Below are 25,863 nucleotides of genomic sequence, written 5' to 3' on the forward strand. Positions count from 1 at the left end.
GCAGTGCCGGAAGCTGAAATTTCGCCTGGGCACGAAGGGGGTTTATGTGCCCAGTAAGCAAGTGGTAAAAGCAGGGCTCGACAAATCCCGCTCGCCAGGTCGCCATAGCGACTAGAAATAGCGTCCTGGCGACTTGTGAAGAGGTGGACGTGTTTTATGTAAATAAAGCATGACCCCCACGTAAATGACGTTTTGAACGAACGGCGCATGCGCCGTCCGTGGACGTATCCCAGTGCGCATGCGTCGGATAGAATGCCTAAGATACGTCGAACACCGCCTACGATGTGAATGTAAATTACGCACAGCCCTATTCGCGTACGACTTACGCAAACAACGTAAAAAGATACGCTTGTTCCGACGTCCATACTTTGCATGGGCTGCGCCACCTAGAGACCTGCTTTATCTTTACGCCGGCGTATGTCTTACGTAAACAGCGTAACTAATTGCGACGTCAACCCATGGTGTGGTGTGTCCCTCTGAAGATCCCGGCCTCAGCTGATACTCCTTTGTATTCCAGTGTCCGAGTCTCCTGTAGGCAGCAGTATAACCCAAAAGTTGAAGAATTTCTGTGTCTCTCGGAGAACCAGAAAGAAAAAACCCTTTCTCACTGTAGGCAGGACATACAGTATCTCACATAAGTGAGGACACCCCTCAGATTTCTGTAAATATTTTCTTCTATCTTTTCATGTGACAACACTCAAGAAATTACACTTTTAGCTAGATTCAGAAAGAGTTAGGCCGGCGTATCAGTAAATACGCCGACCTAACTCGGAATTTGCGCTGTCCTAAGTTTAAGTGTGTTCTCAAACTGAGATACACTTAAACCTATCTAAGATACGACAGCCTGCGCTGTCATATCTTAGGGTGCAATATTTAGGCTGGCCGCTAGGTGGCGCTTCTGTTGAGTTCGGCGTAGAATAAGTAAATGACTAGATACGCCTATTCACGAACGTACGCTTGCCCGTCGCAGTAAAGTTACGCCGTTTACGTAAGGCATTTTCAGGTGTAAAGTTATTCCATCAAATAGCTGGCCTAGTCAATGTTAAGTATGGCCGTCGTTCCCCCGTCGAAATTTGAAAATTTTACGTTGTTTGCGTAAGTCGTCCGTGAATAGGGCTGGACGTAATTTACGTTCACGTCGAAACCAATACGTCCTTGCGGCGTACTTGGGCGCAATGCACACTGGGATATGTACACGGACGCCGCATGCGCCGTTCGTAAAAAACGGCAATCACGTCGGGTCACGAGTAATTAACATAAAACACGCCCCCCCCCATCCTCATTTGAATTAGGCGCGCTTACGCCGGCTGCATTTACGCTACGCCGCCGTAAGTTAGGAGGCAAGTACTTTGTGAATACAGTACTTGCCTCTCTGACTTAAGGCGGCGTAGCATAACAACAGTACGCTACGCCGCCTTAAAGATGCGGCGACCTACATGAATCCAGATATTTGTATCTACAATGTTGTGTAGTGATTGTACAGCTTGTATAACAGTGTACATTTTCTGTCCCCTCAAAATAACTCAACACACAGCCATTAATGTCTCAACCGCTGGCAACAAAAGTGAGTACACCCCTAAGTGAAAATGTCAGAATTGGGCCCAATTATCCATTTTCCCTCCCCCCGGTGTCATGTGACTCATTAGTGTTACAAGGTCTCAGGTATGAATGGGGAGCAGGTGTGATACATTTTGGTGTTATCGCTCTCACTCTCTCATACTGGTCACTGGATGTATAACATGGCACCTCATGGCAAAGAACTCTCTGAGGATCTGAAAAAATGAATTGTGTCTCTACATAAAGATGGCTGAGGATATAAGAAGATTGCCAAGACCCTGAAACTGATCTGCAGCACGGTGGCCAAGACCATCCAGCGGTATAACAGGACGGGTTCCCCTCAGAACAGGCCTTGCTATGGTCCAAAGAAGTTGAGGTCACGTGCTCAGCGTCATATCCAGAGGTTGTCTTTGGGAAATAGACGTATGAGTGCTGCCAGCATTGCTGCAGAGGTTGAAGGGGTGGGGGGACTCAGACCATACGCCACACACTGCATCAAATTGGTCTGCATGGCTGTCATCACAGAAGGAAGCCTCTTCTAAAGATGATGCACAAGAAAGACCACAAACCGTTTGCTGAAGACAAGCAGACTAAGGACATGGATTACTGGAACCGTGTCCTGTGGTCTGATGAGACCAAGATAAAGGTATTTGGTGTCAGATGGTGTCAGGTGTGTGTGGCGGCAACCAGGTGAGGAGGACAAAGACAAGTGTGTGTTGTCTACAGTCAGGCATGGTGGTGGGAGTGTCGTGGTCTGGGGCTGCATGAGTGCTGCCGGCACTGGGGGGCTACAGATCATTGAGGGAACCATGAATTACAACATGTACTGTGACATACTGAAGCAGAGCACAATCCCCTCCCTTCAGAGACTGGCCCGCAGGGTAGTAATCCAACATGATAATGACCCCAAACACACCTCCAAGACCACCACTGCCTTGCTAAAGAAGCTGAGGGTAAAGGTGATGGACTGGCCAAGCATGTCTCCAGACCTAAACCCTATTGATCATCTGTGGGGCTCCTCAAACGGAAGGTGGAGGAGCGCTAGATCTCCAACATCCACCAGCTCTGTGATGTCATCATGGAGGAGGGGAAGAGGACTCCAGTGACAACCTGTGAAGCTCTGATGATCTCCATGCCCAAGAGGGTTAAGGCAGAAAATTATAAGAAAATAATGGTGGCCACACAAAATATTGACACTTTGGGCCCAATTTGGACATTTTCACTTAGGGGTGTACTCACTTTTGTTGCCGGCGGTTTAGACATTAATGGCTGTGTGTTGAGTTATTTTGAGGGGGCAGAAAAATTTACACTGTTATACAAGCTGTACACTCACTACACAACATTGTAGATACACATAGGTAGATTCACGTAGGGCGCCTAAACTTAAGGTCAGCGTAGCCTAGCGTGTTTACACTACGCCGCCTTAAGTAAGAGAGGAAAGTACATGATTCAGAAAGCACTTACCTCCTTACTTAGGGCGGCGTAGTGTAAACACGGCGGGCGTAAGGGCGCCTAATTCAAATGGGTTGGGGTGGGGCGTGTTTAATGCTAATGAGGCTTGACCTCACGTTTTTTGAAGTTTTTTCTAACTGCGCATGCGCCGGGCGACTACATTTCCCAGTGCGCATTGCGGCTAAGTACGCCGTACGGGCCTATTGATTTCGACGTGGACGTAAACTACGTAAATCCCGATTCGCGGACGACTTACGCAAACGACGTAAAAATTTCGAATTTCGCGGCGGGAACGGCAGCCATACTTAACATTACTATTCCACTAGAGCCTAGCTCTAACTTTAGGCGGCCTATGCCTTACGGAAACGACGCAGTTCGACTGCGTCGGCCTGGCGTACGTTCGTGAATCGGCGTATCCCCTCATTTACATAATCTACGCCGGCCGCAATGGAAGCGCCATCTAGCGGCCAGCAGAAAAATTGCAAGCTAAGATAGAACGGCGCAAGCCGTCGTATCTTAGCTTTGTTTAAGCGTATCTCTGTTTGAGCATACACTTAAACAAACGCCGGCGTAGATTCTGAGTTAGGTCGACTTATCTACTGATAAGTCGGCCAAACTCTACCTGAATCTACCTAAAAGTGTCATTTCTTCAGTGTTGTCACATGAAAAGATACAAGAAAATATTTACAGAAATGTGAGGGGTGTCCTTACTTTTGTCAGATACTGTATATTATCCTATTCGTGGTGTGTCACCCAACAAGAAAGGAATACAATGATGAGAACATCCCTCCATCCCATTTCTAGAAACAAGTATATACACCCCAAAATACATGATAACGTTCCCGCCATTGCAGTCTTTGCCACAAACCGATCACTGTAACACGATATAATATCATTGGAATCCAGAATGGTCCCGCCTCCCATCTGATGTCAGAACTCCCCTATATTCAGACTCCGGGGGTCATCTGCTGGAGGTCGGAGAGCTCCCTGTAGAAGGCTGTCAGACAAGAAATAAGACATGAGTTTCTATCTCTCACCCTCCATGCCACCTGCAGATTACCGTATTTTCCGGCGTATAAGACGACTGGGCGTATAAGGCGACCCCCTAATTTTCCAGCTAAAATGTTGGTTTTGGGATATACTCGCCGTATAAGACTACCCCCTTCCTACTAGTCATGCCTCGCCTCACGGTGCCACCATTACATGCCAGACTGTGCCACTACATGCCTCATAGTGCCCCATTACATGCCAGACTCACTGTGCCCCATTACATGCCAGACTCACTGTGCCCCATTACATGCCAGACTCACTGTGCCCCATTACATGCCAGACTCACTGTGCCCCATTACATGCCAGACTCACTGTGCCCCATTACATGCCAGACTCACTGTGCCCCACTACATGCCAGACTCACTGTGCCCCACTACATGCCAGACTCACTGTGCCCCATTACATGCCTCACTGTGCCACTACATGCCAGACTCACTGTGCCCCATTACATGCCAGACTCACTGTGCCCCACTACATGCCAGACTCACTGTGCCCCACTACATGCCAGACTCACTGTGCCCCACTACATGCCAGACTCACTGTGCCCCATTACATGCCAGACTCACTGTGCCCCATTACATGCCTCACTGTGCCCCATTACATGCCAGACTCACTGTGCCCCATTACATGCCAGACTCACTGTGCCCCATTACATGCCAGACTCACTGTGCCCCATTACATGCCAGACTCACTGTGCCCCATTACATGCCAGACTCACTGTGCCCCATTACATGCCAGACTGTGCCACTACATGCCTCACTGTGCCCCATTACATGCCAGACTCACTGTGCCCCATTACATGCCTCACTGTGCCCCATTACATGCCAGACTCACTTTGCCCCATTACATGCCTCACTGTGCCCCATTACATGCCTCACTGTGCCACTACATGCCAGACTCACTGTGCCCCATTACATGCCAGACTCACTGTGCCCCATTACATGCCTCACTGTGCCACTACATGCCAGACTCACTGTGCCCCATTACATGCCAGACTCACTGTGCCCCATTACATGCCTCACTGTGCCACTACATGCCAGACTCACTGTGCCTTATTACATGCCAGACTCACTGTGCCCCATTACATGCCTCACTGTGCCCCATTACATGCCTCACTGTGCCCCATTACATGCCTCACTGTGCCACTACATGCCAGACTCACTGTGCCCCATTACATGCCAGACTCACTGTGCCCCACTACATGCCAGACTCACTGTGCCCCACTACATGCCAGACTCACTGTGCCCCACTACATGCCAGACTCACTGTGCCCCATTACATGCCAGACTCACTGTGCCCCATTACATGCCTCACTGTGCCCCATTACATGCCAGACTCACTGTGCCCCATTACATGCCAGACTCACTGTGCCCCATTACATGCCAGACTCACTGTGCCCCATTACATGCCAGACTCACTGTGCCCCATTACATGCCAGACTCACTGTGCCCCATTACATGCCAGACTGTGCCACTACATGCCTCACTGTGCCCCATTACATGCCAGACTCACTGTGCCCCATTACATGCCAGACTCACTGTGCCCCATTACATGCCAGACTGTGCCACTACATGCCTCACTGTGCCCCATTACATGCCAGACTCACTGTGCCCCATTACATGCCAGACTCACTGTGCCCCATTACATGCCAGATCCACTGTGCCCCATTACATGCCAGACTCACTGTGCCCCATTACATGTCTCACTGTGCCACTACATGCCAGACTCACTGTGCCCCATTACATGCCAGACTCACTGTGCCCCATTACATGCCTCACTGTGCCCCATTACATGCCAGACTCACTGTGCCCCATTACATGCCTCACTGTGCCACTACATGCCAGACTCACTGTGCCCCATTACATGCCAGACTCACTGTGCCCCATTACATGCCTCACTGTGCCACTACATGCCAGACTCACTGTGCCCCATTACATGCCAGACTCACTGTGCCCCATTACATGCCTCACTGTGCCACTACATGCCAGACTCACTGTGCCTTATTACATGCCAGACTCACTGTGCCCCATTACATGCCAGACTCACTGTGCCCCATTACATGCCAGATCCACTGTGCCCCATTACATGCCAGACTCACTGTGCCCCATTACATGTCTCACTGTGCCACTACATGCCAGACTCACTGTGCCCCATTACATGCCAGACTCACTGTGCCCCATTACATGCCTCACTGTGCCCCATTACATGCCAGACTCACTGTGCCCCATTACATGCCTCACTGTGCCCCATTACATGCCTCACTGTGCCACTACATGCCAGACTCACTGTGCCCCATTACATGCCAGACTCACTGTGCCCCATTACATGCCTCACTGTGCCACTACATGCCAGACTCACTGTGCCTTATTACATGCCAGACTCACTGTGCCCCATTACATGCCAGATTCGCTGTTCCCTTATGACATCCCTGACTGTGTCTTGACGATCCCTTACCTTATCCTCAGACATGCAGAATCGCGGCCATCCGTTTTTCAAAAGCCGCGCCTCCTAATTCTTCTATTCCGTGATAGGCGGAACACTCAGCTTCCCAGGAGGCACTGGCCCAGATTCAAGAAGCAATTGCGCCTGCGTAACCATAGTTACGCAGCGCAATTGCTTACTTGCGCCGGCGTAACGAATGCTCCTGATTCAGGAACCTCGTTACGCCGACTGCAGCCTAAGATATGCGTGGCATAAGGCTCTTATGCCCGCATATCTTAGGCTGCATTCTTGCGATGGCCGCTAGGTGGCGTTCCCGTTGTGCTCCGCGTATAGTATGCAAATTGCATACTAACGCCGATTCACTACGGTACGCGCGCCCTGCGTACGCAGTTTACGTCGTTTGCGTACGGCGTGTTTAGCGTAAGGCTGCCCCTTCTAATAGCAGGGCCAGCCAATGCTAAAGTATACCCGTCGTTCCCGCGTCGCAAAATTTGAAATTTATGTCGTTTGCGTAAGTGAATCGTGAATGGCGCTGGACGCCATTCACGTTCACTTTGAAGCAAATGACGTCCTTGCGACGTCATTTACCGCAATGCACGTCGGGAAAGTTTCCCGACGGAGCATGCGCCCTACGCTCGGCGCGGGAACGCGCCTAATTTAAATGATTCCCGCCCCCTACGGGATAATTTAAATTGCGCTCGCTTACGTCGGGCATTTTGCCGGAGCGCACACGCAATTTACGGAGCTACTGCTCTGTGAATCGCGAGTAGCGCAGAAAACTTGCGGGGGCGCAGGGCAAAAACGGTGCCCTGCGCCTACGTAAATAAAGCGCAAGGCTACCTGAATCTGGGCCACTGTGTTCAGTGTTCGCCTATCACGTAGGCCCTCTCGTCCGAGGACGAGAGGGCCTCCGTGATAGGCGGACACTAAACACAGTGGCCCAGATTCTCAAAGGAGATGTGACGTCGTATCTCTGAGTCTGATTCTTAGAATCAGTTACGCATAGATTTGTATTAGATCCGACTGGCGTAAGTCTCTTATGCCGTCGGATCTTAACTGCATATTTACGCTGGCCGCTAGGGGCATGTACGCTGATTTACGCCTAGAAATATGTAAATCAGCTAGATACGTGAATTCACGAACGTACGCCCAGCCGACGCAGTACAGATACGCCGTTTACGTTAGGCTTTTCCCGGCGTAAAGTTACCCCTGCCATATGAGGCGTACATGCGGCGTATCAATGTTAAGTATGGACGACGTTCCCGCGTCGAATTTTGAAATTTTTTACGTCGTTTGCGTAAGTCGTCCGTGAATGGGGCTGGACGTAATTTACGTTCACGTCGAAACCAATACGTCCCTGCGGCGTATTTGGAGCAATGCACACTGGGATATGTCCACGGACGGCGCATGCGCCGTTCGTAAAAAGCGTCATTTACGTGGGGTCACATAACATTTACATAACACACGCCCACATCTTCCACATTTGAATTAGGCAGGCTTACGCCGACCTATTTACGCTACGCCGCCGCAACTTACGGAGCAAGTGCTTTGAGAATACTGCACTTGCCCCGTCTAAGTTACGGAGGCGTAACGTAAATAGGATACGTTACGCCCGCTCAAAGATACGCCGCTGTACGTGAATCTGGGCCTCTGTCTCCTGGGAAGCTGAGTGTTCCGCCTATCACGGAACAGAAGAAGTAGGAGGCGCGGCTTTGAAAAATGGACGGCCGCGATTCTGCATTTCTTAGGATAAGGTAAGGGAATGTTAGGTTACCGGCGTATAAGACGACCCCCGACTTTTAAGAACATTTTAAGGGGTTAAAAAGTCGTCTTATACGCCGGAAAATACGGTAATGCCAGGCACAGACAGAGGATTGGTAGAAAATATTCTTCATCATAGCCTGCATGCACACTCCCATGCCCCACCCCTTATTCCCGCCTCATTGGCTGTGATTGCCATTGGCTCCCGCTGCTGTGTCTGAGCCAATGAGGAGGGAGAAAGCTGAGAGAGCCTCTGCTCTCATGCACAGTGCTGGATCGAGTTTGGGCTCAGGTGAGTATAAGGGGGGGGGGGGACACTAGGGAAGGAGATGCGTTCAGAATGTTTTTTTCCTTAGAATGCATTAACCACTTGCCAACCGCTGCACGCCGATAAACGCCGGCCGAATAGCAGCCGTGGGCAAATGGACGTACCTGTACGTCCCCTTTACGAAGCCGCGCTCTCCTTGACTGTGCCCGCGGGTCTCAGGAACTCGATGTTCGCCGCTGGCCTGCATTCGTGTCACAGAGCGGCAGAACAGGGAGATGCCTATGTAAACAAGGCATTCCCCTGTTCTGCCTAGTGACAGGACAGTGATCTACTGCTCCCTGTCATTGGGAGCAGCAATCAGTGACGTGTCACTCGTAGCCACGTCCCCTAATAGTTAGAACACATCCCTAGGACACACTTAACACCTTCATCGCCCCCTAGTGTTTAACCTCTTCCCTGCCAGTGTCATTTATACAGTAATCAGTGCATTTTTATTGCACTGATCGCTGTATCAATGACAATGGTCACAAAATAGCCTCAAAGGTGTCTGATGTGTCCGCCATAATGTCGCAATCACGATACAAAATCATGGAGTTTCCCGGTGGGCCGATGGCTCAGTAAGCTGGTCATGTGCAGTCCTGGAGCAGCTCCTCTCTGACATTAAGTAATCGCAATCTCACTCCTGTCAGGAGGAGCAGCTGCCGTCACTTGCTGGAGGGAGGATTAAGCTTTCTGCTCCCTCCAGCCAGCAGACTTTCCTTCCTCTCTCCCCTTATCACTTGTCACTTATCATATGACTGGGGAGAGTAAGAAGAGAAGCTGCCTTCAGAACTGTGAGTACATGTGGGAGGTGGAGGAGAGGGGGGACACTCTGATGTGAGGGGCTGCTGATGGGACACTCTGATGTAAGGGGCTGGTGATGGGACACTCTGATGTAAGGGGCTGCTGATGGGACACTCTGATGTAAGGGGGAGCTGATGGGGACACTCTGATGTAAGGGGGCTGGTGATGGGACACTCTGATGTAAGGGGGCTGGTGATGGGACACTCTGATGTAAGGGGGCTGGTGATGGGACACTCTGATGTAAGGGGGTGCTGATGGGACACTCTGATGTAAGGGGGTGCTGATGGGACACTCTGATGTAAGGGGGTGCTGATGGGACACTCTGATGTAGGGGGGAGCTGATGGGACACTCTGATGTAAGGGGGTGCTGATGGGACACTCTGATGTAAGGGGCTGGTAATGGGACACTCTGATGTAAGGGGGCTGGTGATGGTACACTCTGATGTGAGGGGGTGCTGATGGGACACTCTGATGTAAGGGGGTGCTGATGGGACACTCTGATGTAAGGGGGTGCTGATGGGACACTCTGATGTAAGGGGGTTGGTGATGGGACACTCTGATGTAAGGGGGCTGCTGATGGGGACACTGATGTAAGGGGCTGCTGATGGGACACTTCGATGTAAGGGGCTGCTGATGGGACACTCTGATGTAAGGGGCTGGTGATGGGACACTCTGATGTAAGGGGGTGGTGATGGGACACTCTGATGTAAGGGGGCTGCTGATGGGACACTCTGATGTAAGGGGGAGCTGATGGGACACTCTGATGTAAGGGGCTGCTGATGGGACACTCTGATGTAAGGGGCTGCTGATGGGACACTCTGATGTAAGGGGCTGCTGATGGGACACTCTGATGTAAGGGGCTGCTGATGGGACACTCTGATGTAAGGGGCTGCTGATGGGACACTCTGATGTAAGGGGCTGCTGATGGGACACTCTGATGTAAGGGGGAGCTGATGGGGACACTCTGATGTAAGGGGGTGCTGATGGGACACTCTGATGTAAGGGAGCTGCTGATGGGACACTCTGATGTAAGGGAGCTGCTGATGGGACACTCTGATGTAAGGGAGCTGCTGATGGGACACTCTGATGTAAGGGGGTGGTGATGGGGACACTCTGATGTAAGGGGGTGGTGATGGGACACTCTGATTTAAAGTGGTGCTGATGGGACACTCTGATTTAAGGGGGTGCTGATGGGACACTCTGATGTAAGGGGCTGCTAATGGGACACTTTTATGTAGGGGCTGGTGATAGGACACTCTGGTGTAAGGGGGTGCTGATGGGACACTCTGATGTAAGGGGGTGCTGATGGGACACTCTGATGTAAGGGGCTGCTAATGGGACACTTTGATGTAAGGGGCTGCTGATGGGACACTCTGATGTAAGGGGGTGCTGATGGGACACTCTGATGTAAGGGGGTGCTGATGGGACACTCTGATGTAAGGGAGCTGCTGATGGGACACTCTGATGTAAGGGGGCTGCTGATGGGGACACTCTGATGTAAGGGGGCTGCTGATGGGGACACTCTGTTGTAAGGGGGCTGCTGATGGGACACTCTGATGTAAGGGGGAGCTGATGGGGACACTCTGATGTAAGGGGGTGCTGATGGGACACTCTGATGTAAGGGAGCTGCTGATGGGACACTCTGATGTAAGGGAGCTGCTGATGGGACACTCTGATGTAAGGGGGTGGTGATGGGACACTCTGATGTAAGGGGCTGCTGATGGGACACTCTGATTTAAGGGGGTGCTGATGGGACACTCTGATTTAAGGGGGTGCTGATGGGACACTCTGATTTAAGGGGGTGCTGATGGGACACTCTGATGTAAGGGGCTGCTAATGGGACACTTTTATGTAGGGGCTGGTGATAGGACACTCTGGTGTAAGGGGGTGCTGATGGGACACTCTGATGTAAGGGGCTGCTGATGGGACACTTTGATGTAAGGGGGCTGGTGATGGGACACTCTGATGTAAGGGGGCTGGTGATGGGGACACTCTGATGTAAGGGGGCTGCTGATGGGACACTTTGATGTAAGGGGGCTGCTGATGGGACACTCTGATGTAAGGGGGAGCTGATGAGGACACTCTGATGTAAGGGGGAGCTGATGGGGACACTCTGATGTAAGGAGGAGCTGATGGGGACACTCTGATGTAAGGGGGTGCTGATGGGGACACTCTGATGTAAGGAGGAGCTGATGGGACACTCTGATGTAAGGGGGTGCTGATGGGACACTCTGATGTAAGAAGGGTGCTGATGGGACACTCTGATGTAAGGGGGCTGGTGATGGGACACTCTGATGTAAGGGGGCTGGTGATGGGACACTCTGATGTAAGGGGGCTGGTGATGGGACACTCTGATGTAAGGGGCTGCTGATGGGACACTCTGATGTAAGGGGCTGCTGATGGGACACTCTGATGTAAGGGGGCTGCTGATGGGGACACTCAAAATTTAAGTGGGCCGGTCTGGAAGAAGTCCATGGCCAAATTTTTGTCCCAGTCCAGCCCCGCCCCGAGATAATGATAGTCGTCAGCATGGGATCTCAGAAGGGGCAGCAGACAGAAGCCGCAGCTCTGGAGGTACCGATGAAGCAGCCATGCTGCCGGGATCAGCGTGGAACACAAGTCCCGGAATTAACGTCAGCAGGAGGGGACCGACAACCAGCATGGACCGCAAACCAGAAGTGATGTCATCAAAATGGGACGCATTTCAGGAACTACTGATTGGTTCCTTCTTCAAGCCAATTGCCAAAATTAGAGGCGCCTCTCTGTGTTTTTTTTTGATAGGTCAATATACAGTAGGCACGTCAAATGGCTCCAGGTCCATATCAGCTGTTGGTTAATTACCAGACACTTGTTACCCCAGTGACTCACCTGATCACCATTAACCTGCCCCATTAATCCAGCCCACAACCAGCCCCTTTTGGCTAATTTCCTCCTTGCCCTTGTGTGGTCTATGTTCTCCAGTGTGTTTCTGCTTGTGTTCCTGTGTAGGACTTGGCCTGGCTGACGTCTCTTTCGATCCCTGTTCCCGATTATTTGCTCCTGACAACACTGACTCGGTTTTCCTGGTTTCCTGACCCCTGATCGTCTGATTATCCGCTCTGGCATCCAAACCCTGGCTTCTGTTTTTGACTACGTTTCTAGTCTGTGTTATTTTTGGCATTACATTAATAGTGGGATTTTAACTGCATTTTCTGTCTCTGCCTGGTTTATGGTTTCTCACAAGATGAAGGTGAGCTGTACCCTGCTCTCCCATAATTCCGCTTCCAGTGACAGGGAAGTGCTCAGGTGAGCTGTTCCTCGCACTCCCATAACTCTGCTCCCAGTGAAAGGTAAGTGCCCAGGTGAGGTAAGTGTGAGCCGTACCTCGCACTCCCATAACTCTGCTCCCAGTGAAAGGGAAGTGCCCAGGTGAGGTAAGTGTGAGCCGTACCTCGCACTCCCATAACTCTGCTCCCAGTGACAGGTAAGTGCCCAGGTGAGGTGAAGGTGAGTTGTATTTTGCTCACCTTTTCGTGAACTGCTGATTTCCTTGCTGGGAAGAAATTGGTGATCTTCTTTTGCTTCTCTGCAGATGCAGAGGCTTTGGATTTGGCTTTACGCTTTCTTGAAGTTTCAGGTGGGTGGAGTTTCTGTAATGCTCGCCGCACCTTCTCCCTGCTGGAAGGAAGAACACAATACTATGATATCCAGTCTTGCACAGTATTAGGATTCATTGTTGTGCTGTCACAGTAAGGCCCCATACACACGAGAGGATTTATCCGCGAATACGTTCCAGCGGACCGTTTCCGCGGATAAATCCTCTCGAGGATTTCAGCGGATTTCTCATGCGATGGAGTGTACTCACCATCGCATTGAAATCCGCGCCGAAATCCTCTGGCGATGACGTGTCGCGCCGTCGCCGCGATTATGACGCGGCGACATGCGCGACGCTGTCATATAAGGAATTCCACGCATGCGTCGAATCATTACGACGCATGCGGGGGATCCCTTCGGACGGATGGATCCGGTGAGTCTATACAGACCAGCGGATCCATCTGTTGGGATGGATTCCAGCAGATAGATTTGTTTAGCATGTCAGCGAATATTTGATCTGCTGGAATCCATCCCAGGGGATAAATATCCGCGGAAACAGATCCGCTGGAGTGTACACACCATAGGATCTATCCGCTGAAACCCATTCGCTGGGATTTTTCAGTGGATGGATTCTATCGTGTGTATGGGGCCTAATGCCCCATACAGACGGTCGTTTTTTGTGATGAAAAAAAAATGACGTTTGAAGTGATGGAAAAAAACGACATTTTTGAAACTTCATTTTCAAAAACGATGTAGCATACACACCATCATTTTGAAAAATGATGAACAAAGTGACGGCACTCTAAAGGGGAAGTTCTATTCGCCTTGAGGCTGCTTTTAGCTGGTTACTTGTTAGTAAAAGATGATTCGTGCTTTTTTGTCTGTTAAAGCGTGATGAATGTGCTTACTCCATTATGAATGGTAGTTTTACCTCCCGTCTCAAAACTTGCTTCTGGGCATGTGCGGGTTCAAAAACGTCGTTTTGCCCACACACTATCATTTTCATTGACACAAAAAATGACATTTTGAAAAACGACACAAAAAATTCGAGCATGTTCGAATTTTTTTTTGGTCGTTTTTCTGAAGACATAAAACGACATTTTCCCCACACACTATCATTTTAAATGACGTTTTCAAAAACGTCATTTTTTTTCATCACAAAAAACGACCGTCTGTATGGGGCATTATGCCGCGTACACACCATCACTTTATGTGATGAAAAAAAAACAACACTTTCTGTGAAGTAAAAAATGACGTTTTTGAAACTTCAATTTTCAAAGACGAAGTTGCCTACACACCATCGTTTTTCTCACAATGTTCTTGCAAAGCGAGGTTACGTTCCACCACGTTTTACCATTGAAGTAGCTTCTGGGCATGCGTGGATGAAAAAACGTCTTACAAAACGACGTTTTTTGCTACACACGGTCAATTTCTGTGAAGTAAAAAGTGCACTTTTGAAAAACGACACATAAAATTGAAGCATGCTTCAATTTTTTTTGGTCGTTTTTTACAAGACATAAAACGACGTTTTCCCCCACACACAGTCAATTAAAGTGACGTTTTTAAAAACGTCATTTTTTTTCATCACATAAAGTGATGGTGTGTACGCGGCATTAGAGTCAAAGCTAGTCAGCTGGTTGACTGCAAACCATCACCACCCCAAAGCTAGTCTCTGTCTCTTTAAAACTAGTAAGTCTATGAAAAGTCTGTCCTTCTCCCTCCTGGACTCGGTCATTCTGTCCTAAGCACACATACTTCAAATGCTTCTCCCCCGAGAGGAACTGGAGGACTTTGTCTTCATCCACCTTCTTCCATTCTAGAGTGAGAGAGGTGACCTCAACTACATCCGGCTCCAGGAACAGTTTACGAGCCTCCTGGTAATGGAATTGGAAATCTGGGGGAATACGATCCTGTACAAAGGAGAGTAGGGGTAAGTACAAAGCAACTAAATACAAGGGATCTGAGGAGTGGTGGACATCGAAGATATGGAAATACAGGAGATGATATATTACGAGATATCTGGAAATGTGAAAGATGATGGATGATGAAGGAGATATATCAGGAAATATGGAAGATGAGGGATGGTGGAGGAGAAAAATCTTGAAATATGGAAGATGAGGGATGGTGGAGGACATAAATCTTGAAATATGGAAGATGAGGGATGGTGGAGGACATAAATCTTGAAATATGGAAGATGAGGGATGGTGGAGGACATAAATCTTGAAATATGGAAGATGAGGGATGGTGGAGGACATAAATCTTGAAATATGGAAGATGAGGGATGGTGGAGGACATAAATCTTGAAATATGGAAGATGAGGGATGGTGGAGGACATAAATCTTGAAATATGGAAGATGAGGGGTGGTGGAGGAGATAAATCTTGAAATATGGAAGATGAGGGATGGTGGAGGACATAAATCTTGAAATATGGAAGATGAGGGATGGTGGAGGACATAAATCTTGAAATATGGAAGATGAGGGATGGTGGAGGACATAAATCTTGAAATATGGAAGATGAGGGATGGTGGAGGACATAAATCTTGAAATATGGAAGATGAGGGATGGTGGAGGACATGAATCTTGAAATATGGAAGATGAGGGATGGTGGAGGACATAAATCTTGAAATATGGAAGATGAGGGATGGTGGAGGACATAAATCTTGAAATATGGAAGATGAGGGATGCTGGAGGACATAAATCTTGAAATATGGAAGATGAGGGATGGTGGAGGACATGAATCTTGAAATATGGAAGATGAGGGATGGTGGAGGACATAAATCTTGAAATATGGAAGATGAGGGATGGTGGAGGAGATAAATCTTGAAATATGGAAGATGAGGGGTGGTGGAGGACATAAATCTTGAAATATGGAAGATGAGGGATGGTGGAGGACATAAATCTTGAAATATGGAAGATGAGGGGTGGTGGAGGACATAAATCTTGAAATATGGAAGATGAGGGATGATGGAGGACATAAATCTTGAAATATGGAAGATGAGGGATGATGGAGGACATAAATCTTGAAATATGGAAGATGAGGGATGGTGGAGGAGATAAATCTTGAAATATGGAAGATGAGGGATGGTGGAGGAGATAAATCTTGAAATATGGAAGATGAGGGATGGTGGAGGAGATAAATCTTGAAATATGGAAGATGAGGGATGATGGAGGACATAAATCTTGAAATATGGAAGATGAAGGATGGTGGAAGATATACATACAGTATTTTTAGAAAACATGGAAGCAGAGATATTATTCCCCTCAACCAGGGCTCGAGTCCTGCGTGAACGCATGGGAACGACGTCCCTCCACTTTTTTCACTGCGGGAACGTCGTTCCCGTTGCAGGACTCGAGCCGCCCATGCCGATCTTTGTCTCCTGGGCAGCGGTGTTTGCAAGGCGGGAGCGGGGGAGGGGGCGCTCCGCCCCCGGGTGACACCCGGCACAGTGCTGGATTGAGCGAGGCGCCGAAGCTCTCTCCTCCTCCTTCCCCTGTGCACTCCAGTAACTTTGCTTTGAAGGGAGGAGGAGAAAGCTCAGTGCTCGGCGCCCGCAAGTCTTCCGGGAACTGCAATCCCCTATTATTGTGACCGGCAGGCGGGGAGAGGTGCCGGCTGCCTATCACAATTACCCTCGTCACAGCCGTCACTGTCGACAGAGTCTAGGCTCCTCCTCTACACTGACAGTGCATCCACAACAGGAGGAGGAGCCTAGGAGGAGGGACATCCATGTGGAGAAAGCCGCGCTAGTTCACTTTATTGTCACAATGGGCAGATATACGGGGGGGGGGGGTACATTAGGGGGATTACACAGGGGGATTACATTTGAGGTATTACACAGGTGGGGTTACATTAGAGGGATTCCACGGGGGGTTACATTAGAGGGATTCCACGGGGGGGTTACATTAGAGGGATTACACAGGGGGGGGTACATTAGGGGGACTACACAGGGGGGGGTACATTAGGGGGATTACACAGGGGGGGATTACATTAGGGGGACTACACAGGGGGAGTTACATTAGGGGGATTACACAGGGGAAATGACATCAGGGGGGAGTTACATCAGGGGGGTTACATTAGGGGGATTACATCAGGGGGGGGTTACATTAGGGGGATTACATCGGGGGGGGGGTTACATTAGGGGGATTACATCAGGGGGGTTACATTAGGGGGATTACATCAGGGGGAGGTTACATTAGGGGGATTACATCAGGGGGGGGGTTACATTAGGGGGATAGCACAGGGGGAGTTACATCAGGGGGGGTTACATCCGGGGGATTTGAGGGTATTTACACAGGGAATGAATACACTGTAGGGATTTAAAACAGGGGGAATTTACACTATGGAAGATAAAACTGGGGGGAATTTACTGTGGGGGGGATTTACACTGGACTGCTCAGTCTAAAACTCATGGGTCTATTTTTTGTCCCAGTCCAGGCCTGGGTGACACTATTAAGAAGAAAATGATATCCGACAGTGATGGTGTCACCCCCCATCCGTGACAGTGCATGGATTGGTGCACTGGCATAAACCACAACATTTACAGGGGCCGGTTTGGGGTGTGCTGCCACCCTGAAACTAGCCTGCCCAGCGCCCTGCAGAGCACTGTGGCAGGCTAGACATAAGAGAGCCCAATGCACTAGCCTGCCCAGTGTCTACTGCTCTGTTATGTTCCTGCTATCACGGCAGGCTAGGGGGGAGAGCTATGCTAATGCTCAGTGACCAGGGGCGGGGGGGGGGTTGGGCGGGGTGACACCATATTTTTTTTTTGTAAACTGGCACTTTACAATAAATGTTGCACTGTATTTTCTGTGAAATATATATGCATATGAGCGTATCTTTTTTTTTTTTTTTGGTTGGGGAGTGGATCTTGGGTGGGAGTTCCCACACTTTTTCCCCCAGGACTTGACCCCTGCCCTCAACACTGATAATGCGCTATAATGCGATATGGTCTCCCGTCTTCTCACCTCTGGGTTGATGTTTGGAAGGATACCTTCAATGGTTCTATACTTCTGCATCATCTTGAATGCTTTTTTCTTCCCCAAACCTTTGATCTTTGAAGTATAATCACAACCCATTAGGATGCACAAGTCTATAAACTACAGAAGTAAAAAAACACATTAATATCAAAGTATATCTAAAGCTCAATTTTTTTCCTTTTTTTTTATCCTTGGTTCCACCCCTGCCCACCTCCCAGTATTGCACTGAACCAAGTATCATTTTTTTGGTGCCAAGTAATTTGTATGGAATTTGTTAATATAACAAAAAAAGGAGTAAAATAGACCCCCTGCATCCATCAACAACAAAAGACCCTCAGCAACAATAACACCCCCCCCCCCAACAACAATGGACCACCCACAACATAATACCCCCAGCACAACAATATACCCCCAGCAACAGATCTCCACACAGCCCCAGCATCAATAGACCCTCCAGCGGTCAACAATAATAGAACCCCTTGCTCAACAGCAGATCTCTCCCAGCAACAACTGCCCCCCCCCAGAAACAGAAGACCCACCCCTGGCAACAATAGACCCCCCCCCCCCAACAGTAATGCCGCGTACACACCATCACTTTATGTGATGAAAAAAAACGACGTTTTTAAAAACGTCACTTTAATTTAACCACTTGAGACCCTTAGGACGTCAAATGACGTCCTTGACTTTGTGCGGTGATATCTGAATGATGGGGGCAGCTACAGGCATAATTCAGATATCGCCGTCTTCAGCCGGCGATTCTGTGCACCAGAAGAACGATCAAAGCGGCGGTGCTTCTCCGGGCTCTCCCGTGCCATCGGGGGCCCGGAGAGCGAATCGGCCGGCGCTCGTTGGTGTACCATAGAGATGACTGGTGACCAGACGGTCACAGTCATCTCTATGACCGTCGGAGGACCGGGCGCGACGTTATGACGTCACGCCCGGTACCCGGAAGTAAACAAAGCCGCAATCGCGGCTGTCGGCATGTAATTGGTGATTTTTTTTCACCGATTTCATGCTTGTAAGCCTGGAGGAGAGATGTGAGGTCTTATTGACCGCACATCTCTCCATAAAGAGGACCTGTCACAGTGATTCCTATTACAAGGCATGTGTACATTCCTTGTAATAGGAATAAAAGTGATAAAAAAAAAAAAAAATGTCAAAAAAAGTGTAAAAATAAACAAATGAAGTAAAAAAAAAAAAAAAAAAAATTTAAAACGCCCCTGTCCCGGTCGCTCGCGTGCAGAAGCGAACGCGCATGCAAGTCCCGCCCACATATGTAAACACCGTTTAAACCCCACATGTGAGGTATCATCGCGTGCGTTAGAGTGTGTGCAACAATTCTAGCACTCATCTGTAACTCAAAAATAGTAACCTGTAAAAAAATTTAAAGCGTCGCCTATGGAGATTTTTAAGTACCGAAGTTTGGCGCCATTCCATGAGTGTGCGCAATTTTAAAGCGTGACATGTTAGGTATCTATTTACTCGGCGTAACATCGTCTTTCACATTATACAAAAAAATTGGGCTAACTTTACTGTTTTGTTATTTTTTAATTCATGAAACAGTTTTTTTCCCTAAAAAAAGGCGTTTGAAAAATTATTGCGCAAATACCGTGCGAGAAAAAAAGTTGCAATGACCGCCATTTTATTCCCTAGGGTGTCTGCTAAAAAAATATATATAATGTTTGGGGGTTCTGATTAATTTTCTAGCAAAAAAATTGTGATTTTTACATGAAGGAGAGAAGTGCCAAAATAGGCCCGGTAACAAAGTGGTTAAATGACCGTGTGTGGGGGGAAAACGTCGTTTTATGTCTTCTGAAAAACGACAAAAAAAAAATTGAAGCATGCTTCAATCTTATGTGTCGTTTTTCAAAACGTCGTTTTTTACTTCACAGAAATTGACCGTGTGTAGCAAAAAACGTTGTTTAAAACGACGTTTTTACACCCGCGCATGCCCACAAGCTACTTATGAAGCGAGCTTCAATGGAAAAACGTGGTGAACGTAACCTCGCTTTGCTAGAACATTGTGAGAAAAACGATGGTGTGTAGGCACGACTTCGTCTTTGAAAATTGAAGTTTCAAAAACGTCGTTTTTTACTTCACAGAAAATGTTGTTTTTTTTCATCACATAAAGTGATGGGCCCAGATTCAGGTAGAATTGCGCGATATTTGCGGGGGAGCAGGGCAACGATTTTGCCCTGCGTCCCTGCAAATATTTTGCGCTGCCCTCGATTCACGGAGCAGTAGCTCCGTGAACTGCGAGGGCGCGCCGGCAAATTTGCCCGGCGTAAGCGCGCGCAAGTTAAATGATCCCGCCGGGGGCGGGAATCATTTAAATTAGGCGCGCTCCCGCGCCGAGCGTACAGCGCATGCTCCGTCGGGAAACTTTCCCGACGTGCATTGCGGCAAATGACGTCGCAAGGACGTCATTTGCTTCAAAGTGAACGTGAATGGCGGCCAGCGCCATTCACAAAGCACTTACGCAAACGCCGTGAAATTCAAATTTCACGGCGCGGGAAGGCCGGCTATACTTTAGCATTGGCTGCCCCTACTATTAGAAAGGGCAGCCCTGCGCTAAAGTTGCCGTACGGAAACTCCGTACCTGGCTTGCGCGGGGCCCGCGCAAGTTTGTGAATCAGTTGGTAGTATGCAATTTGCATACTACACGCTGATACACAATGGGAGCGCCCCCTAGCGGCAAGCACAAGAATGCAGCCTAAAATCTGCGAGGCATAAGTGCCTTATGCCGCGCAGATTTTAGGCTTCAGTCGGTGTAACGAGGTTCCTGAATCAGGAGCACTCGTTACACCGGAGCAAGTAAGCAATTGCGCCGTGTAACTTATGGTTACACGGGCGCAATTGCTTCTTGAATCTGGGCCAGGGTGTGTATGCTGCATCACAATAGACTTCCTCAGCACAAATAGAACCCCCACACCCCCTGCAAAAATAAATACCCTCCAGCTACAATAGTTCCCTCTGCAGCCAGCATCAGTAGACACTTCAGCATGCCCCTGGACCCCTTGCCAGTACATGCAATCAGTGTTGGGGGTACCGGAACTGCGTTCCCCCATGTTCCCACTGAAAAAAAGCCCTGCTTATAGGTAACTAAAGGAGGCCTCTCCTCAAGGCAATGTACTGCACTCTGGACTCTGTTGGTGGCAAAGACCGTACTCACCTCTTTTTGGGTCATTTGCAGCTTTTTTAGGATGTCGGGAAGATAATACTCTTCAATATCCCTGGAAGAAACAGATATCATGTCAACTGTACACAATCGCCACGACATAGGTGAGTCCTCCTCTGAGGAGCCACAGGCCGGCTGCAATGCATTGTGGACCATCGGAGGACCGGTGTGAAGAATGACATATGGACATGCATCCTAATAAGCCTGGCCAGAAGAAGTAATGACCCTCCACAAATGTACCGCTGATGTCTATGGGCCAGATTCTCGTAGTTTGGCGTAACTTTGTGCGGGTGTAACGTAACCTATTTACGTTACGCCTCTGCAACTTAGACGGGCAAGTGCTGTATTTTCAAAGCACTTGCTCCGTAAGTTGCGGTGGCGTAGCGTAAATCGGCCGGCGTAAGCCCGCCTAATTCAAATTTGGAACAGGGGGGCGTGTTTTATGTAAATGTTCTGTGACCCGACGTGATTGACGTTTTTCACGAATGGCGCATGCGGCGTCCGTGGAAATCTCCCAGTGTGCATTGCTCCTAATACGCCGCAAAGACGTATTGGTTTTGACGTGAACGTAAATTACGTCCAGCCCCATTCACGGACGAGTTATGTAAACGACGTAAAATTTACAAATTTTGTCGCGGGAACGACGGCCATACTTAACATTGGTACGCCGCACTTACGCCACCATATAGCAGGGGTAACTTTACGCCGGGAAAAGCCTAACGTAAACGGCGTATCTGTCCTGCGTCGGCCGGGCATACGTTCGTGAATTCGCGTATCTAGCTGATTTACATATTTCGACGCGTAAATCAGCGTACATGCCCCTAGCGGCCAGCGTAAATAAGCAGTTACGATCCGACGGCGTAAGAGACTTACGCCGGTCGGATCGAATACAAATCTATGCGTAACTGATTCTAAGAATCAGGCGCATAGATACGACGGCACAACTCAGAGATACGACGGCGTATCTCTTTTGAGAATCTGGCCCTATGTATGTTTGATTTTTTTATTTATTTTTTATTGTTACTGTGAGAAAGCATCACAGAAAGCTGCAGGTGATAGAGAAAAATACAGGTAAAGCGAAACTAAACCCTCCTATCCCTTATAGCCGCGGAAGCTGCCATCTTAGCCTCTGTATGATCTGAAGTTGCTAAATGCTGCACATGTGATCAGTTATCACACCATCTATTTGATGGCTTGACGATTCAGTTGAGAACACAAGCTACTGTGACAGTTATCATTCAGGATATGCCTTGAATGTAGCGTTTATTTGAAACAGTTAAATTGATGCAGGGCCGGCCCTATGATGGGACCGGGTGGTACCATGGGTACCAGGCAGCACTTTTAGGGGGGCAGCATACAGATGCCCGCCAGCCCGTTCCGCCAGCTCCGCTACCCAAATAAAATTGATGTCCTTTTTTTCCCACAAATAGAGCTTTCTTTTGGCGATATTTGATCACCTCTGCGGTTTTTATTTTTTGTGCTATAAATATATATATTTTTTAACTTTTTGCTATAATAAATATCCCCAAAATTTTGAAAAATAATAAATTTTCTTCAGTTTAGGCCAATATGTATTCTTCTACATATTTTTGGTACCAAAAAAGAAACACAATTAGCGTACATTGATTAGTTTGCGCAAAAGACATTGTGGCCGCCGGCAATTCACAGGTCCCTTTATCATCCTGGATACATGTATAGAGCCATGACAGGCCCTCGTTATACTCCTTTATACATGTATAGAGCCATGGCAGGTCCTCTTTATATTCCTTTACATGTAGAGTCTCGACAGGTCCTCTATATACATGTATAGAGCCATGACAGGTCCTCTTTATACATGTATAGAGCCATGACAGGCCCTCGTTATACTCCTTTATACATGTATAGAGCCATGACAGGTCCTCTTGATAATCCTTTACATGTAAAGAGTAATGACAGGTCCTCTATATACATGTATAGAGCAATGACAGATCCTCTTTATACTCCTATACATGTATAGAGCCATGACAGGTCCTCTTTATACTCCTATACATGTATAGAGCCATGACAGGTCCTCTTTATACATGTATAGAGCAATGACAGGTCCTCTTTATACATGTATAGAGCAATGACAGGTCCTCTTTATACTCCTTTATACATGTATAGAGCCATGACGGGTCCCCTTTAGTTATCATGATATAAAATAATGAATGTGGGGGCCTTTTGGTTGGCGTGATTTTTTTTCTGGGGGGGGGGGGGGGGGGAGCATTTCATTCTTGGTCCCAGGCAGCGCAATGTCTTGGGCCGGCACTGAATTGATGGGTTTAGTTCCGCTTGTTTGAGCGGTTCCCATCTGTAGTCTGTAGATTAACCACTTGCCGACCGCCGCATGCCGATATACGTCGGCAGAATGGCACAGGCAGGCAAATGGGCGTACCTGTATGTCCCTTTAAATTTGCCGCCCAGCAGGTGCGCGCGCTCACCGCGTGCCTCGTGAGTGCGCCCACGGCTCCCGGGAACTCGATGTTCCAGGACTGCCTGCGATTTCAGTCGGCAAAGGCAGAACAGGGGGATGCCTTTGTAAACAAGGCATCTCCCTGTTCTGCCTAGTGACATGTAAGGGATCTACTGTTTCCTGTGATCGGGAACAGTGATCGCTGATGTGTCACTGGTAGCTCCTCCCCCTCACAGTTAGAATCAAGCCCTAGGACACACTTAACCCCTTCAGCGCCCCCTAGTGGTTAACCCCTTCCCCGCCAGTGTCATTTTTACAGTAATCAGTGCATTTTTATAGCTCCGATCACTGTATAAATGTGAATGGTCCCAAAAATAGGTCAAAAGTGTTCGATGCATCCGCCATAACGTTGCAGTCACGATAAAAATGATCGTCGCCATTACTAGTCCAGGAGCCCTAAAACATCTATTATGCAAATAGCGACTTCAGAAAGATGAAGCCTGCACCGTCCTATTGGTCTATGACTTTGGTGGGTTGGGTTAGCACTGACAGATGCAGTGGGTCATCTGAACTTTGCTTTGCTCAGGAGAAGGACAGGAGGACACCTGTGCAATGGTGTGACGGGAGGGCCTGTGGAACCCAGAATCCCTTGGAAAGGTTGGGAAACCCTTGTTTCAGCTCCCCATGCAATATGTCTTGGATTACTTAAAATGGGACAGTAATATTTATCCACAATATCTCCCAGGATATATCTAAAGACTATTCTTAGTTTGTTTGATTCTGAACTCAACATGGTAGTCGAGAGAGCTGATCACATTGGCCTCTGGATAATGTAGGAGACGGGCCGACTCCTGCTGGAGCTCCTGCTATTGTGTGAAGGTGTCCTGTGTTTATACTTATGATAATGTATAATCTACTGTGTGAAGCTCGGTGACAACAAGTCTGACCTGTAGTGAAATCCTGATTTATCATAACAATGCTCAGGAGGGCACGGAAGTCACATCGGCTGCTTTAAGGGATTAGTTAATTAGCTCATGTTAATTAGGTTTCTGGTTACAGGTTTATTGTTAGTATTGATCAATATGAGCAGGAGGGGGGTAACCTTCTCTGCAACTGTATATAAGACTTGTATTCTTGTTCTAATAAACAGCTCGGGCTAGATTCAGGTAGCTGCGCGCATTATTACGGCGGCGCAGCGTATCGTATTTACGCTGCGCCGCCGTAAGTTATAGAGGCAAGTGCTGTATTCACAAAGCACTTGCCTCCTAACTTACGGCGGCGTAGCGTAAATGGGGCCGGCGTAAGCGCGCCTAATTCAAATGAGGATGAGGGGGCGTGTTTTATTTAAATTAATGTTGACCCCGCGCATTTGACGTTTTTTCCGAACGACGCATGCGCCGTTCGTGAAAGAGTCCCAGTGCGCATGCTCGAAATTCCGCTGCAAATCATCATTGCTTTCGACGTGAACGTAAATGACGTCCAGCCCTATTCGCGAACGACTTACGCAAACGTCGTAAAAAATTCAAAATTCGAAGCGGGAACGACGTCCATACTTAACATTGGCTGCGCCTCCTAATAGCAGGAGTAACCTTACGCCGGAAAAGCCTAACGTAAACGACGTAACTAAATTGCGCCGGGCGTACGTACGTTTGTGAATCGGCTTATCTAGGTGATTTGCATATTCTACGCCGAAAACAACCGAAGCGCCCCTAGCGGCCAGCGTAAAATTGCACACAATCATACGCCGCCGTATTCAAGCTACGTCGGCGGAAGAAGCCTATTTTTTCAATGTATCTGCCTTTGAGAATCGGCGTAAAGATACGACGGCGCAGATTTAAAAATTACGGCGGCGTATCTGGAGATACGCCGCTGTAACTTGTTGCTGAATCTAGCCCTTCATGTTCAGCAATCAAACGAGTATCGTCTTGTTTTGTGTTTGTCAGTGGTTGTAATGTCTGATATCTATATTCAGACTGGGAGGAAGCGGTATATGACGAAAGCACTCAAGCTGAGTCTGGGACGTTTCGTTACAAATGGAATATATCATCCCCACACCTGGATCACAACTTCATCGTTCCAGTTCTGCATCCTAGCTACATAAATCATCATTTAGAACATCTCAGATACATACTTCTTCTTATCGGCCTTCAGGTTCCGTATGAGGCGAGTGCAGCCGAAAGGCAGAGCGTCCATGTCTTCCGTTACCGCTCCCCACGCCCGTCCCTTCTCCACCAGGGCGGCGCAAGTGGCTTCTGCCTCGCTGGGGGCCTAAGAGGTGAAAAGAGGAGACATGACACAATGGGGAGAGCCAATGAGGAAAGCTTAAGTCTA

General features: G+C 48.5%; 1 protein-coding gene across 1 annotated transcript in view; it reads right to left on the reverse strand.

Moving 5' to 3' along the window:
* Nucleotides 1-3,718: 3,718 nt before the first annotated feature.
* The window catches only part of LOC120941599 (flap endonuclease 1-like), a 44,751-nt gene continuing 22,606 nt past the window's right edge, over nucleotides 3,719-25,863 (reverse strand). Inside the window, exons 6-11 of the mRNA XM_040355125.1 lie at nucleotides 25,664-25,800; nucleotides 21,096-21,156; nucleotides 17,912-18,043; nucleotides 14,702-14,856; nucleotides 12,880-13,030; nucleotides 3,719-4,006 (exon numbers count right to left, since the gene is read on the reverse strand). Of these exons, the coding sequence (XP_040211059.1) occupies nucleotides 3,971-4,006; nucleotides 12,880-13,030; nucleotides 14,702-14,856; nucleotides 17,912-18,043; nucleotides 21,096-21,156; nucleotides 25,664-25,800 (672 nt within the window). The 3' untranslated portion in view covers nucleotides 3,719-3,970. The remainder of the gene's footprint in view (nucleotides 4,007-12,879; nucleotides 13,031-14,701; nucleotides 14,857-17,911; nucleotides 18,044-21,095; nucleotides 21,157-25,663; nucleotides 25,801-25,863) is intronic.

The sequence above is a fragment of the Rana temporaria genome, chromosome 5 (assembly GCF_905171775.1).
Source record: "Rana temporaria chromosome 5, aRanTem1.1, whole genome shotgun sequence".
Taxonomy (NCBI): Eukaryota; Metazoa; Chordata; class Amphibia; order Anura; family Ranidae; genus Rana; species Rana temporaria.